Source organism: Pituophis catenifer, unplaced genomic scaffold (genome assembly GCF_029215685.1).
Source record: "Pituophis catenifer annectens isolate HBS135680 unplaced genomic scaffold, rPitCat1.0.hap2 SCAF_2, whole genome shotgun sequence".
NCBI lineage: Eukaryota > Metazoa > Chordata > Lepidosauria > Squamata > Colubridae > Pituophis > Pituophis catenifer.
In genome coordinates, this window is record NW_027256882.1 from 144,885,386 (window position 1) to 144,903,196 (window position 17,811).

The window sequence follows — 17,811 nt, forward strand, 5'->3', positions numbered from 1 at the left end:
ATTGCTGATCTCTATGATCATCGAGATCTTTTTTCCAGGTCAATCTGTCTGTAACCTGGTCTTGCCAGCCTCTTAATAGTGCAGTCATTGCCATTGTAATTGAGTCTCTCCATCTTTCTTCTAGTTGTTCTCTCTCTTTCTCTCTTTTGATATTTTACAGAATTAGAATCGTTTACACAAACTTAGGTCTTTGTGTAATGTGTCCAAAGTAGGACAATATGAGCCTGACCTTTAGGTCTCAAGTGAGTAATTCTAGATTGATTTGTTTGTTGATCCATCTGTTTGTTTCCTTGCTTGTCCATGGTATTTTTCAGGTCCCTTCTCTAACACCAAAGTTCAAATTGTTAGTACTCTTCCTATCCTTTTTCTTGAAAGTCCAAATTTCACTTCCATAGAACATCACAGGGCATAACATGGCTTACACAATTCTGTTTGCATACTCTACTATATGCTTGTGGATTTAGAAGAAATTAGATTTAGAAGAAATAGATGATGTTAATAGGTGTGAATTATAAAACGGTATGGAATTAAAAATGAAATTAAAACATGAGGAATAAATGGGATGCTTGGCAAAAGGTTTAATACTGAGCAGGGAGCAAGAGAAAGAGGTGTGATGTCCTCTTGGCTGATTTTTTAGCATTGTATAAGGAGTTATTGTGGTATTGTTAATTGTGTTGGTAGGGACTGTGATGGGCTTTGGTAATGATGATTATATACTGTTGGCTGAGGACCCAAATATTTGGAGCGAGTGTTATGAAGGCAGTTGTGTTTCACAGGGAAAATGGAATGAACAATTGCAAGGACGTATAAATAGCAAAAAGCTGATATAAGTGGGTGAATTTGTGCATCTTGGTAGAATATTTACTAAAAATAGGAACATGAATGGAAATATTTTAAAATGTGCAAACGCTGGTAGAAAAGTATGGGGTGGAATAATTCTGTTGTGAAGCTTTTTGTCAAGATAAGTAGAAATTGCTAAGTATAAAAGCAGGTTTCTGCCAATTCTGTAGTTGTAAGTGGGAGCCGGATATGTCAAGAGAAACATAAATGCAGTACAAATGTGTTAATGGTGAAACAAGAGACTAAAAGACCCAGAATGAATGGATGCTGAATATTTGTGAATTGAATGCAAAGTGACTGATTTGTATGAAAGCAATGCATTGGAATTGTTGGTCATGTACGGAAAATAAATGGGAATGGAATTGCAACACAAAAATGAGAAGCCAATGAAACTGATGAGCTCCACAAAATTACTAAGGTTTAGAAAACAAAAGGAAAGTTTTCTTTCTCTCTTGTCATCCACCTTTAATTTCATTTGCTTACTCTAGCGTACACCATTTCTGTGCTTTGCATAGCACTGGTTTCTTTTAAATGGTCTACAGCTCATACATGTATGCACAATATGTGAACAAGACTGTTGTATTTAGAAGCTTCAAATGAATTTCAGTCAACTTAAACTATAGAAAGATATAATACTTGCTGTCTCAACTTTGTTATTTTCCCCTGTTTTTCAGGCCAGTTCCTAATTCAAAAATGATGCTTCCGAGTTAACGAAAAGCAACTTGCAGAAATCTGGTCTTCAAACTATAATATATTCACAGTAATATTCTTACCAGGCACAACCTTATCAAAATAGAAAGCCAGCAGCAAGTATAAGAGGCTGTCAATAAGCAAGCAATAACCATACGGTTCGAACATTAAGTCAGTAAAATCAAAGGTCCTTCCATATTTTTGAAAATAGAGAGCCTGCATGAAAAGAACAAAAAAAAAAATGTAAATCAAATTCTCATAGGAAAGAAAAAAGAGTTGAAATGAAACTAACTGTTTAGTAAGTTAAACTACTGATCCGATTCTAACCCTCTTGGAATGGAAGCATAGGTCTCAGGAGTATGAAGGAAAGATTAGAATGGAATGCCATTTTGTGTCCATGTTCAGTTTGCTATGTGTTCCTATCAAAATATCTTTGGAAGAGAAATACCTATGCCACCAGAGTGAGTGTCAGATGTGTTTCCTGTTAGTTGCATCATGATTAGGAATTAGAATTTTGAAGTAAAATACAGTGTGTCACTTTACCTTTGAAATCCCAGCACCAAAAGCAAACGGACAGAAGATGCTCAAAATCAATTCCAAACTTGGAGGTATCAACCTGATTGTTGTAGTAATGTTGAGGGCTCCCCAACAAAAAATGAAAATGAAAATAACAAAGCTAGTGATTCTGGGTTTCTTTAGGAGAGAGCTCAACATGAAACAGAGACATATCTGCAGAAGAAGAAATTGCCAGTTAGTACAGTTTACAAATATGCAAGATACAATAGAATGAATAAATTATTGTTCTGTATTTATATATAACTGTTGCATCCTACATTAAAAAGATAAATTATTGCAGTAGATACTTGCTGGGCAGGATTCAAACTGAACTGAATTAATAGGAAGACAGTGCATAATGCCTTCTTATAGCCACATTTCCCAAAAAGTTATCATCTCTCTAAACAAGAGGAGATGGGAGTCCAATCAAACTGTAAATGCTCAAGATAAAGAGAGTTAAAAAATCAGCAGTAGAGTGAATTGAGTCCATTTGGCTCTAAGTGCTGAGGCATTCAGGCAACATGAAAAGACTGTGGGACCACAAATGGAACCTGGCACCCATTTTTGCTTCCTACTCTTCTACAGACTCCTAATGCCACCATACTCAATAATTTTGAAAAAGTATATTCAACTTCATTGCTCTGCCACTCAATACTGATAATTGAACTTTTTAACCTAGAATCATGGCTATTAAATTTCATTCTGTTTGGAAACTTCTCCTACTATATCACAGCTGCATCAGAATGTTCCCCCTTATTTTAGAGGGTGTCCATTTCCCCACCCTTGCCCCTGGCTATCACAAGCTGAGAAAACACCAGTCTTCTTATCCCATGTGGGGATCTTCCACAAGAATCTACTCAAGTAAAACTTGCAAGACAATTTTCAAAGAGCATCACAGACTCGCATATTCCATTTGTGGTGATTACAATGGTAGGGGCAAACAGTGAACTAATCTTCAGTCAAGTGATACTCAGAGTATCTTTTTCAAAAATAAGGAAATAACAGGTTTTCTTTAATCATCCCAAGCCAGTTAGCAGACTGCAACATTTGAACTGAAAATTCTGAATAATTGTCTATAAAACATTTAATAGTTATCTAATCTCAAATTTATCAAGAAACAAATGACGTAACCATATTTTCAATATTCTCTGGAAAGGTGCAGTCGGCTTATCAAATAAATGTCAATGAATACAAAATAGAGAGGTATGCTTTTTCCTATCTTTCAGCTAACCAAACAAAATAACTTTTTACTAAAGGGAATAATCTGTCCAGGTATGCTTTAATTGAACTGGTATCTCCAAGATCCCTCAAGCTATTCCCATGTTTGGGTGCTTCATTAAAAAGAGAGAACACTTGAGAAATAAATGTTTTAATTTAATATTTAAAAAGTTTCTTCTTAACTTGGTCCAGAAACTGTCCTCGAGCAGAACAGAAATATTTATTGCATCAAACATATCACCTTAACTGAGAAAAGGAAAGCCCAACACTTACAGATGAAATGCCATAAAGGAAAAGCAGGACAAATAAGGTAGAACTGCTGCATAGGTAAAAATATGTAGCTTTCAGACAAAATGTCAGCATTATGGTTAGAATTGAGATGTATATGGTGTAGAGCAAACCCCAGGAGAGCCTATGAAGAAAAAGACATTGTTAACCTTCTTGATAACATTTATCTGATTTTTCTCCACTTTCCTTAAATTATTTCTCCAGTTTAGCTCAATATTATGGTCCAAGCCTACAGGAGAAAAACATTGATTGCAGGAAAGGCTTCTTTTGTGACTGTGAAACTGAGGCTCTTATCGTTAAATGGCATTTGGCAGTCATGTCTTAGGAACAGTAGCCTAATATGAAGAAGAGTGGAGGCCTTCAAGAGCCTTCCCATGACCCCTTGTCTATGTCAGGGCGCTGATTAATCCCATTCTGCCTTTGGGATAATTGCACCTTGATTAAGAGGAGTGAATTGAGACTTTTCCTTGCCAGCATACTTTAAGAAAACAAAACCGAAGATATATCTTCTAAGAAAACTCATTTATTTGTTATAAAGAAAAATAAAACATCTTACTAATCTAATAGTTACATTTTTGATAATGTTCGTGCCGGCCACCTCCCTGTGGTCGGACTTTTTGGCAAGAGAAGAAAAAAAAAGTGTGAGAAGGAATGTGGGTGGAGGACATGCGCAGTTTAGCTTACTGATAACAAAAGTTGGCAAGCTACGGAAAGTCTGATAGTCCAGAAATGAGAGCTCAGCTGGTAAATAAAAAAACGCAGTGACAGTCTACACCAATTTCAAGGAATGATAGAAAAATAAAATTATTATTTTTTTCTTTAAATGTGTTAGCTGTCCAACACCAAGGAGCCAAGGATGACTCTTCCAAATAAATATAAAGCAGATGTCTCCCTCAACTCTTCCCAGATTGCAGTTATTGGCAGATGTAATCAAAGAATATCCACATAAAGTGATATGCTTTGTGGGTCTTTTCCTTTTGCTATTCAGAGAGAGGACTTACTGGCTCTTCTTGAAAACTTTTTTTTTCAATGAAAGGAATCTAGAAAACAGTTCCATGGCTATCAGTTTTTTGGCATCTCTTTTGTTTAGACAGAGGAGTCACATCTAGAATGCTATTGGGCTTGAGTTCTGGTCCTGCCAAAATTGATCCAAGTGACCTAGAACATGGTCAATCCTAGCTGGCTAGAAGCAGTTTTCTAAAATGAGCAGAGGATCCATTTTTGGAGTAGACCCTAGTGACATTATACCTCATCCAGCCCCATCCCTAAAAACACACCTGCAGAGGTTGTTAAATATATTACAAAGACATTTTCTCCAAGTTGGGATATTAGGTGTTTAAACTGGAGGGTAGTCCATGGAAAGAAAGTTGCTTTAAGGTGCATCTGCTCACAGTAGCATTATTTGAGTTTTTAGGAGCATAAAGAAATGTGCAACAGTATCAAGAAATGTTTGAGGACATTAAAAAAAGTATCTGTTCCACTTGAGGGTCTATTTAATGGATGCAGAGCTATCTTTGACAAATTAAAAGAGGTAGAAGCAGAATTAGAAGCAGCAAGGAATGTTAGCAGACTCTTGGGTAGAGTTAGTTGCATAAATGAAAAGTTACAGAAAAGAATGGGTGAGTCAAAAGGGAGAATTTTAAACATAAATGCTCACTTAGAAGAGGAGATGAGCCAAGTGTAAACTTCATTAGATCCAATGAGCCACAGCTATAGGAGGACCCAATTCATAATGAATTCATAAGTTGAAATTACCCTCTCAAAAGCCTGCAATACCTTCTCCTCTGACCAATATTGGAGATCCTTACCCTATGTAAGGTAGAAGACCTAACAATGATCTTTCCCAGTGGCTGCCCCATTTGGGGGAATATCTTGCCTGAGATAATGGTGTCCCCAATTTATTGACCTTCAAGAAGGCTCTACTGTTTTTCCCCTTATGAGTGCTAACAGTGGTAGATTTAACTTATACATATATTTTATTATTTATGATGGCTTTATGTTTAAAGACTTGAAACTTTTTCTTTTGTGGAAAAGTAAGTAACTTTGAGGCTTAAAATAGGTAGAATATAGTTATTTCTATAAATAAATAAATAACACTGTTTAGCATAAAAACCAGAAACAGACACAGTATGTTGTACGTGTGATTGCAGTGCCCTTCAAAGTTGGGTAATTTACCAAAGTATTTTGTAAATTTGCAAATGGGAATATTTAGTTATATTTAACTAAGTTGCAGAATGGCCAGCCAGAACAGCCATTTATATAAAGAGGAAACAAGGACCTGAGTGGTGACACCATCAGTCACATAAGTATTTAGAGGTCCAAAGGAAATAGAACTTAACATGGAGCTACTATTTACAGCACCAGCTCCATGATCAGAGCTTCGTTAAATTCTCTGCTGAGCTTTCCAGCTGGCATGGATTCATTCATTTCTTTCTCATAAAACCTGCTGGATCCATCTGAGAAAAAGAGACTACAGACAATTTCGTAGCTCACCAGAATGCTGCATCTCGTAGTCCCATTGTCTTCATCACCTCCTTTAATTTCCGTTTCTCTCTTGAAAGAGATAGTGCCAAGAAATACATAAATGGAGCAAAACACAGTGATAAGGTCCAGACGAACACACCATTTCCTAATTCAGATTCTATTGTAATAGAAGGTGATTTCATACGGACGCCATTGATAGAAGTCATTTCTTCCCAAACAGAGTGATTGGTGATCCTCTAGAAGAAAAGACATTGAAATTACTGATAACTTATTCCATAGGTGATTTACCATGCCACCTGGACAATTACATTATAAAGGAAAAAACGATTGAATTACTTAAAAGTGTGTATTCACACACTCACACACACATACACACTGACCTGATACAGGAACCTAACAATGATGTTAATATTGGAATCAAGAAGAGGACGTACGGTACTTAGGAAAAGGAAAGCACTGGAGTACACTCTGAGTAGATTAGAATGAGCTCTATTCTACATCCCAGGGAGATCCAGAGGCAGTGAGTAGGATAAACATCAGCCAGATAATAATAATAATAATAACTTTATTGTCATTGTATGGGTATACACATACAAAATTCACTTAACACCCAAAAATCAAAATATATAAAACTGCAAACAAAATGAAAGAAAAAGAGTCATTCAAACAAACTGAGAAAATGTCATTGCCACTGCTGTAGATAAAAGTAAGGCATATCCACTTACTTCAATAAGTGCACTGTCGATGCTAGATTGCAGTGAGACAAAGCCTTGAGTCCAATACCTCGGATTTTCACAATAAATTGAGGAAAAGTTGAAACATGTATCTATAAAAAAGAAGAGCAGATTTTTACAATATTATATGTTCAATCTTATAAATTAACAGTCCCTATTAACTGGGGAAATGTTGGGATTTGATTGAACTGGATGATCTCCAGGAAAATGATTCACTGCATTGAGGCCTTGAAGAAAACAGCCCATGAGAAAGGCTTGAGGAGCATCAGATTTCCCTCTCTTCTAAGAGCAAAGAGACAGAAGAACTTTGCTTTGCTTTTTACCAATGTCTTTGACTTCTTCAGGCATTTGAAGTGCTGGAGCCAATGAAAATTATCTTACACAAAAGTAGGACAATATAACTTGCTGACATCTTAAACAATACTCAGCGTAATACATCATCCTATCTAAAGTCAAGAAAAAATGGGAGCTGTTTCTAATTCTTATTTCCATTGAACTATTCCTTGATTTGAAGACTCTAATTTAAGTGCTGTCATTATTGAACTGGGTCAGACATATTACGTGACCATATTTTCTTGGAAAAAAATAAATCTGAAAGATGTCCATAAGTATAAAGAAAATTATTTTTTCTGTTTATAGCTTGGCTTTACAAAGGAAAATTCAAGAGCGAACCAAGAAAATAAATAATTAAATCAAATTAATCTAAGGAACAGATTTCTGAAACAGGACCATCTACATGGCTATATGGTTCACTGTAAACATATTACATATGTGCTTAGCTTATTGGTACCACATTCAATTTACTTATATATTTTTCCTGATATATACAACTCTCATGTTCATTTAACAAGATGGACAGAAATTTGTTCTTAGCCATTTTTAGCTCCTTTGACAAACATTCATTCCTTGCCACAGACAACAAGCTAGCCCCTGCCTTTCAATCAGCATTTTCACTTTATTATAATTATTTCAATTAATAAGCCAACTAACCACAAAGCAACTCAAGGTAACATAGAAAAATAGATAAAACAAAATAGAGACCAATAGTAATAATGAAAGAACAATGCACCACACTGAGGAAACATAAAAAGTATTAAAATACCACATATTTAGTGCAAGTTTTATAAATCACCCAAACTGAGATCTTGTCGATAGAGTCAAGTTAGTAGAGCGTTATTAACAGATCCTCTCCATTTGTTTTTCCATCTTTAGTAAACATTCTACCAAAGCACACAAATTCATTTACTTGCTTTATTTTTTGCAATTTATTTACAACTTGTCAATTTCATTTCCTTTTCCATGTGAACCCTAATAATCTTGAGGTTTGATACATTAATTTCAGACAAATGCTCTTTATTGCTTTTTAAATTTTAAATTTGTCTTATAAATTGGGGTGTTTTAAATTTGTTTTCTGGGCCAAAAGATTTAATGTATTTTAAATGGTTTTAACGTTTGTATTATATGTATTTTATGTTATGGCTGTTCACCGCCCTGAGTCCTTCGGGAGTAGGGTGGTATATAAATTTAATAAATAAAATAAAATAAAATAAAATTGCTATTATGCAGTCTGTCTAACATTCAGTGAAAATAATTCAAGTTCTCAGTCAATAATGTAGCCTCTCCTTCATACATTCACATCTGCATCCAATATGCTTCAACACCACAGCAAGCATTCCTTGCAGCCTAAGTCTAATCATTCCATAGGATACTTCTTAACTTCCAAAATACTTTTTTTTGTCAAATTGTTCTCCATTTTCTCTGCCTATTATAATCATAACTATTTCCTCTTTTCTTTGTCTATATTCTTTGCAATTTGTTTCTTCTCTTTACAGATTACACAGTATTTTTCCCTCATCCTCATATCTCTAGCACTTTGTAACATAATTCTCCTTACTGTGTTCCAAGTAGCTACTATCAGTCTTGATTTATCTCTTTTTGCACCATTCATTCTGTTGGATGATCAATCTTAACCCTAATCCTAAAACTTAATCAAATAAGACTTCTCTCCTGCAGTCATTCTCCTTTTGCTTTTTTCTTTCTTTAGTATTTCTTTTTTTAAAATTTTTTATTAGTTTTACCACAACAACACAACGCAACACAACATACAAAATACAAACACATGATATGTGTTTCTTTTTACATATCAGTTTCGTTCCTCTTACTTTCTACTATATACGTTCCCCATTTTTCCCATCCTTTATTATCATTATCATCCCTTTATTTTTAATTTTCTTCATTTACAATATTTTGCGCATTTGTCACCTTCTTCTCTCCATCGTTTATTCACATTTACTTTCCCTAATCTCGAGCCAATCATACCACTTAGTCCATACTTGATAATATTCTGTATCTTCCTTTTCTTTTATTTCTTCTGTTAATTTATCCATCTCCGCACAGTCCAGGATTTTCTTAATTATTTCTTCTTCTGTTGGGATCTTTTCACTTTTCCAGGACTGTGCGTAGACTATCCTTGCCGCTGTAATTATATGCAGAATCAAATATCTAATTTCTTTTACTGTAAGTTCTGTTCAATATCCCCAGTAAAAACGTTTCTGGTTTCCAATCCACATTATAGCCAATTATCTCTTCTATCCAACTTCTAATTTTAATCCAATATTTTTTCACATTGGGACATGTCCACCAGAGATGATAATATGTTCTGGAGACTTTTTTACATTTCCAACAATTTGGAGAATTGTTTGGAGACATTTTTAGCAAGTTGTACTGGTGTGAAGTGCCATCTGTAGAACATTTTTAACTGGTTTTCCTTGAATACTGTTGAAAGAGTCACTTTAATATTTACTTCCCACCATTTTTCCCATTTCTCTAATTCTATATTTAGCCAAAATGTTTGGCCCATCTAATCATGGTATCTTTAACTACCTCTTCTTCCATTTTATACCTCAGATATTGGTATACTGTATATTACTGATTAATTTTATCTCTGTTCCATGAATAATTTTATCTAAGAATAAATCAGCTCAGATCAAACAAACTGATACCTACTTAACAATACCAACAGCTATCCAACAGGACACACTTTAGACACTTTTTTTAAAAAAAAAATCCAAGCAAATTTCTTCAGCTACAATGGATCCTTAGTTTGCTGGCTTGGTATGATCTTGTTCATTGCTTTTTCAATATACCAGAATCATCGCACAAATAAGAGCATGATTTGTTTCTCACTCATTGTAATACACAAGGAATTAGGAGAAAGCAGGATTTTGTTCTGTCCCATGTGGTCTTCTGAGGGGTGATACCCTGAATTCGTAACACAGATTGCATTGTTACACCTCCAATAAATAAGCATGAAAATAGTGTCACTTTAAATCTGCACATATATGTATGTATATCCCTGTAAATGAAAATTATAGTGTCATTCGAAAAATGAAATGTTGTAAACCATGTTGAAAGTGTACAAACACACACACATACACACTATATATTATATATATGCAAATATATAATAGCATAAGAACATCTGATGCTATATTTGCATTTGACTTACATGTAAACCTGTGTTTTTCAGTTTGGGCAGCTTTTAAGATGTATGGAGTTTAACTCCCAGAATTCCTCAGCCACTTATGCTGAGCAGAATTCTGGGAGTTGAAATCCTCACATCATAAAGTTGCCAAGGATGAAAAACACTTCTATAGATGTATGAAAATCTAGAATGAAACACACAGCCATCTTGAATTACCTATATAAGCAAATTCTTTGTGTGGTATAACTGTTCTGTAGGTAGGAAATCGGAGTCGATAGGAAATTTCATCTTGAAATACAACTCCAAAAATATGTAAGTCGAAGTCCTGCAGTGATGCCCTGGCCTTCTCATCTTTCATAGTCTTCTCATCTTCCATCACTTTCGTCTCGATACCTTTAGCATAGAAATCATGTCAGTAAGTGAAATCCTACATAGGACAGGGAAAGAGAAATGTCTTTGCATGCTCATGTTTTATTAGCTGTATCAGTTAACCATTTCAAGGGTTATTATAAAAAATTTGGCCAAAAGAATATTTTAAAAACTAGGCTGATATTTAATCTTGTAGCCTGAACTCTGTTAATACCTAAGTTAAATAAAAGGAGATAAGCAAGCAGAAATGCATGATTGAAGGGTCAAAGCCTTTTCATTCATCTATTTGATAGATATCTTGATCTCAAAAGCATCTCCATGCATAACATATTGGCTGGATTGATCCATCATATTAATCTTCAAAAAACCCACCAAATTGTTTAATCTTTGCTTCTCATATAAGAAGAACAGGGTTATAGCCATCTGAAAGCAGGTTTTATTGTCAGATTATATGAAATCAGTTGATCACAATATATTAAAGAACAACACAGAAATGATATGCTATCATGGTAGCATGATATATGAACTCAGTCATAATTCATATACCAGTGATATTTATTTATTTTTATTCTGCCTTTATTATTTTCATAAGTTACTCAAGGCAGCAAACATATCTCGTAGTCCTTCCTCCTCCTATTTTCCTCCACAACACTAACCTGTGAGTTGTGTTGGATTGAGAAAAAGAGTGACTGGCCCAGAGTCACCCAGATCCTTTCATGCCTAAAGCACGACTAGAACTCAGAATCACCTGGCTTTTATCCTGGGGCCTTAACCATTAGACCTAACTGGCTCTCTTGCTCACTTTGTCTAAATTGACGTGCTCTTTTAACAGCATTGGAGAATACCTGAAATCATTTTTCTATAGTTACCAAACTCAATCAAAACGAGCTCAGTTGAAATTATGGTAACATCTATTGAAGTCTTTGAAAACATTTAAACAGATACTTTATAGATACTACCAGACAGATACTACCACCAATAGCCTCCCACCGGCCGGTACGCTCCCATAGAGAGGGGCTCCTCCGGGTGCTGTCAGCCAAACAATGCCGACTGGCGGCCCCCAGGGGGAGAGCCTTCTCTGTGGGGGCACCTACTGTCTGGAACGAGCTCCCCCCAGAGATATGGAGGATCCCAGATCTGCGCACCTTCCACCGCGCCTTAAAGACCTTACTATTTCACCAGGCCGGCCTGGCCTAATTTTTTCCCCCTCTTTTATAAAAGATTTTTAAAATTTTAAATATCTTTTAGTATTTTATATATTCAATTTTAAATTGGTTTTAAAAGTTTGGGGTTTTAAATTTGTCGGGGCCAAAATTATTTAATTTGGTTTTATTCTATTTTTAAATTTTGTATGTATGTGTTTTTATTGTTTGGCTGTGCACTGCCCTGAGTCCTTCGGGAGTAGGGTGGTATAGAAATCTAATAAAATAAATAAATAAAATAAATAAATAAAATACCTTTTAGAGGAGAGAGTGTTTCTATTTTCTTCATTATTTCTCTTGACATCTTAGTATTTGGAGCATACAAAAGTTTAACTCCAGTAATATTAAATGAAGGATTTCCGAGGAGACCATGAGGTATTTCGGCAGCCTCCTCAAATAAAAACCCATGTGCTGATAACAGTATTATACTGAAGAGAACCAGGGAACAAAACCATTCCTGGAAATATGAAATAACTCCAAGTTATTAACACCCATTACAGTATTTTGGAATGATTGTAGCAAGGCAATTCTATTTTGAACCATAGACATAACATTTGGGATCTAAACTAATGAAAATATAGCAAAAGAGAATCTAGGAGGGTGGACCTTGCAATGTTGCATACATGCACACTCTCATATCATGCATGTATGCACCTATATGTGTGCCTATTGGCATCACACCCTACAGAAGCACATATAAAATATGCATGGGGAGAAGTTGCAATGCCAGTGAGGAAATTCTGTTTAGCCACACATTTAGTCTTAACCCCAAAAGGCATCTTGAATGCAGCAGACTGGCTAATGGCAGATGGGAGGAAACTTTTAAAAATGCTTTTAGAACCACCCTTATTCCTAAAGTGTTACAATTTTAATTTTGAGACTGAAAATATTAGTCTTAAAAAAAACTCCATTTTCTATATATTGCACAAGAAAGAAAGCATTTAAATGGATGGTGTGCACTCTCTTTTTGGTTATAACAAGAAATGTTAGCAACTCAAGAAAGTTGCTAAAATTCCTTTAGCAAGAAGTTAAAGATTTTTTAACTTGTCCTTTCTTAAACTTATTTATTGGACTTTTTGGGCTTCACATGTACAAACTGATTTTTTCTTCTTCTGTCTTTGTACCCTGGAAGTCCTCCAAATGTGAGACCATCTCTGCTATGTCAGTGTGCAGTCAAGTATGTTGTCTGTCTCTAAGCTGAAGCCGAATCCATTCCATCTTATTCTGTACCCTTGTCTCGCATGAAATGTTCTTGAGACGTCATAGACCATTAGCAAAGTCGGTTGCTGATAGGGAACCAAAAAATCAGAAGCACATGAGTACCTTCCCCTTTTTCCAAAACCTGTTATATTCATCAAGTTGTACAATAAATACAACACAAATAGTCTTTAGTCCAATATTTGACATTAGATTCACAACTTTCATAATTTAGAAATAGAGAAAGGAAACCAGAAGAAAAGAAATCTCAACGGGGAATAGGGGTTGGGAAGAGGGGTTGCACTGAAGTGAAAGTTGCTTCTTGGTACTTGCCTGAAAACTCTGCATTCTCATCCTCCATTTCAGAATTATATTTTTCCACAAGAGTGCAGCAGTCTGTTGACACAGGCTTCTTTTTCGCATGTACTCTGTCTGCATGGTAAGGCTTGTTTGAAATAAAAAAGAAATCCACTAAGAAATCTTAACATCATGCAAGCTGTAGTGGGAGGCACAGGTTAAACATTACAATCCCCCTCCTTTCCTTGCTTATGGGGTCATGTTCCGTGCATCTATTTATTTCCTAAACAGATCAATAAAGGTTAAAGCCATGCAGGGTTTTGACTTAGAATTATTTGACCAAGAGTATTTGAGCATGCCACTTTTTCCTTAGCTAAATACAATAGAATAGAGTGACAAAAAACATAAAACAATCAAATCTCTGTATAGAATTCCCATCTATTCCACTGCAGTTAGTAGCATTTCCAGGTGTCCAAGTAGAAGTCCACATTAGCATCCAACAATGCAGAAAGCAATTTATCCATAATCTTTAGACTGCCAATGAAAAAAGACAATGTTCTAAGAAACTTCAGTAAATACCTTTCTTTTAACATAATTTAATCTGACACAGCTTTACTCAGAAGCAGGATCCACTTCAAAAAGATAAATCCAGGCAAAGCATATGCAGATTGAGTCAAACTGAATTTATAGTAGCTTTCAATGAGTTAAATTGCGTAATGCTTGAAATCTAAATAGTATTCTGCATAACTGGATTATTGTTTTCATGCAGCCAGTAGAAAACAACACAGAAATCCTTACCTTAAACGATTTGAACAAGAAATGGAGGAAAGGAATTAAAGATAGCTACAGAATCAAACCAATGTCCATTTGAAATGTGATTTGTTTGGGAGGAAAAGGCTACAACAACTTACTATTTTTTTTTTCATGACTTCATTCCTTCAGTTCATTAACCCAGCAAAAAAGCCACAGTCTTTCACAATACTTTGGTGTTCTTATTTTCCCTCCCCCCATTTTTCCTTCTCAGGACAGCTGAACAGATTTCTTTGTTTTGAAGGTTTCATCACTGTTCATACAGCTGTATCTCTGAAAAAGAACTTAAGTTATATTCCAGAGTTCAAGAGAGACAAAGAACTTATTAACATTTATATTTTTTTTCTGCACCTAGCTGAAAAATATGCATATTTAAAGACACAAATCTGGAAATGAGATTAAGATGTGTAGGTTTCATTGTCTTTGGAATTTCAGCCCTACTATTAGGTAGAGCAATGTTTCTCAAACTTGGCAACTGGGAATTCTGGGAGTTGAAGTCCACGCACTTTAAAATTGCCAAGTTTGAGAAAACGTGAAGTAGAGTGAACAACCTGCATAACTTAGCAGATGCTGAACAGAGATTGAGGTAGGTATCATATGGGTTTTTCTTGAGACATTCGGTTTTCAGTGTGATAAGGATTCTTACATGGCATTAACGTGGTCCAACTGATTGGCTCAGCTACTTATGTTCTCTCAGTGTTTCACACTGGATAGAACAATCAGTCGGGAAGACACGAGACATCTTGGGCTAGATTTGTGTCTCAGTCTGCATTTGCTTAAACAAACAATAAGGTAGGTTTCAGCACAGAAATAAGAGAATGGGGGAAGCTCTGTGTGCGCCATGCAATTTATAATAGTCCACCAAAGATAGCTTTTTCATCAGATCTGTGTTATTGGCCAAGGTAGAAGGGGGGTGGGGGTGGAAATCAACTGCTCAGTTTTGTATAAGAAATATCACAATGTTTTCTGCTGTATAGTAGTTTTAGCCGGCCTTGCTGGTGCACTGTGTTGATTTCAACAACTTTGCAATATTGATGAAAAATACAACTTTCAATCAACAAGACCCTCAAGATTGGTAAAGTAGCTTGACACTTTCTCATACTTTCATGGGGAATAAAATTTTGTTAATGAAAAATTGATCTTTGCTCATTAGGGATTTGTTTTGCATCCAGAAATATAATTGGACCCCAATCCATATACAAACTCCAATGGATTTCTCATTATTCTAAAGAGTTCCTCTTATTAGACTGTTTTTGCAGTCAGGACCATATTCACTCTCAATAACTTCCAGATTTAGATTTCTGACAGAATGAATAGTTTTGTGTTTGCCTGTATATTGTTAAAATTACAATGGTAGATGAATGTCGTACTGGGCTGAAGCCTCCACAGGGGGCTTCAAATGATGAAAGCAGCATTATACCCTTTCCTTGTTCTATCGTTTTTGTTGTCACAACAAGATGTCACACTTCTGCACGAATGGGTCAGAGCTTGAATTGCAAAGCTACTTTTGTTGCTTTGACGAAAGCATCAAATCCTGCACAGATCCTGATGCTAGCAAACTTCCAAGGCCAATCTAATAAGCATCTCAGATCTAATTGAGGATCCATAGGACTGAGTAAAATGGCTTAGCTTTGTCCTAGTGAAATGCTTTGTATGACATGGGTAATGAAGGTGACTTCAAGAAAGTATTTCAGAAAACCTTGAAGAAGCTATCTAAGAGGATGGCCCATCCTTGAGATCCTCAGAGGTCCAGCATTGTGTCTTGCAAAATTGATGGGGTTTTTTGGTAATGTATGTTGAGTTATAATATCTCCAATGTTCCTTTTCAACTATGCAGTCACTATGAACCAAAAGTTCTTTTGGTTCAATTTTCAAAACAAATTATGAAACAGGATTGGCCAGTGAACTGCAACATCCCCCAAAACAACCAAATTCTCAGTTTATAATGGCATCTAAATGAATTTGCTTTGAATTTTAAAGAAAAGTTTAAATGGTCAGTGTTCCAGAACACCCCCCCCCAACTCCAAGTAAAACTCTGAAGCAAGCATTTTTCAAAGTTCTATTTACTAGAATAGGTAAACTGGTACATCTGGAAAACCCGAATCTGAGAGGTCCGGGTTTTCCTTCAGTAAATCAAAACCCCCAAAACCATCCCCTCACTCCTCCGTCGATCACATGTTCCAATCACCCTCCATCCCATCTTGAGACAGCACTCCGACCACTCCTTCTACAGATGCAGGATCATCCTGACCTTGACTGACAGGAAGAATGCTATTATGTCTAAAGACAACCCCTCTACTAAATCCCCCCTCCTACTTTCCCACACATGAGAAGGTGGCAGCATGGAAGCTTCCAGCCTAATATGGCTTCCAAAGCTGACACAAAGTATAATAAGTATTTGTTTTTACTGTCTGTTGCTAGCCATAATTCCTGCCCATTCAGCCTTTTTTTTAAATCTGCTAGGATTTGTCAAATTGTTTGGTATAACAAGGCAATAGATTTGGCTCAGATTTACAGCATAGCAATAGTGAGGAGGAGGGATTTTATTAAATGGAACACAATTGCAAACATATACAGAGTAAAGGTTATCTTGCATCCTTTCTGCCTTTCAGAAACCTTGAAAAATAACTAAAGTTATGCCAACCCATTGCAAATAGAGGAGTTGAGATAGCAGTTGATTTTATCTTTCAAGGGTGGCTCAATCATTCACAGGGACAATGATTGTAGCTCTGAAATGGTATATAGGAGAAAGGCTAAGACAAATCTGGAGAAAACACAAAAGGGTAGAAACATCACCCAGTCATACAACCATGCAAACGCATGCACCAAAAGGCTGAATGAAAGAAAATTATTGATAATAATTGGATCACAAGAACAAACTATTCAATACCAGATGAAGTAAGACCAGGTTGCTCACTGGGAAGCTATGTGTAGCTATGAAGCTACACTTTACTTAGTTTGGAGACATCATATGAAGGCAAGGGTCACTGGAGGATACCTTGATGTTTGGAAAAATCAAATGCAATTGAAAGTAATTACAAAAAAAGAGGCCAAGAGAAGACAAGCTCACTTGGTACAGTGGTGGTATTCAGCTGGTTCTAATCGGTTCGGGCGAACTGGTAGTGGCAACCTGTGGGTGGCTGTCCACCCGCCCCGGCCCTATGCTGTCCTATTAAGCCACGTTTTCTAAGCCACATTTTGGTGTGCTGTGAACTGGTGGTAAAATTATGTGAAACTCACCTCTGACTTGATACTTAGTCAAAATTACTCTCAGTAAAAATTGAATTAATTTAGGGTACATATATTTATGAAATAGGAAGTAAGATATAAATAACTCCACTGATTATTTCTCCTTCAGACCAGGCAATATCGAAATACTGTAAGGTACTTTTTGATAAAGTTAAGTATCCACACTCTAATCAGAATGCCATCATTCCATGTAGCAAGCACAGAAGTGAATGATATGAGGATGCTTCAAAGAAGGTTACGTACGAGTGACCAGATGGTCAGAGATTGTTCTAGCATAGGACCCTTCTTTGTTTAAGGCTTTGATGTCGCAGAAGTGGCACCTGTTTACATCAGGAAATGATAGTACAGACAGGCTGTTCAGAAGTCAGAAATCAATTCAAGAGACCCTGTTTAG

General features: G+C 35.9%; 1 protein-coding gene across 2 annotated transcripts in view; it reads right to left on the reverse strand.

The window, feature by feature from the left end:
* Positions 1–13,499, reverse strand: part of LOC139312704 (ABC-type organic anion transporter ABCA8-like) — a 76,094-nt gene extending 62,595 nt beyond the window's left edge. Inside the window, exons 1-8 of one of the 2 annotated variants that reach the window (XM_070937716.1) lie at positions 13,395–13,499; positions 12,120–12,321; positions 10,510–10,686; positions 6,801–6,901; positions 6,085–6,311; positions 3,577–3,715; positions 2,074–2,259; positions 1,614–1,746 (exon numbers count right to left, since the gene is read on the reverse strand). In XM_070937716.1, coding sequence (XP_070793817.1) covers positions 1,614–1,746; positions 2,074–2,259; positions 3,577–3,715; positions 6,085–6,311; positions 6,801–6,901; positions 10,510–10,686; positions 12,120–12,321; positions 13,395–13,499 — 1,270 coding nt within the window. Of the gene's footprint in view, positions 1–1,613; positions 1,747–2,073; positions 2,260–3,576; positions 3,716–6,084; positions 6,312–6,800; positions 6,902–10,509; positions 10,687–12,119; positions 12,322–13,394 lie in introns of those variants that run through there. The other variant, XM_070937715.1, reaches the window with a different exon arrangement.
* Between the last annotated feature and the right edge of the window lie 4,312 nt (positions 13,500–17,811).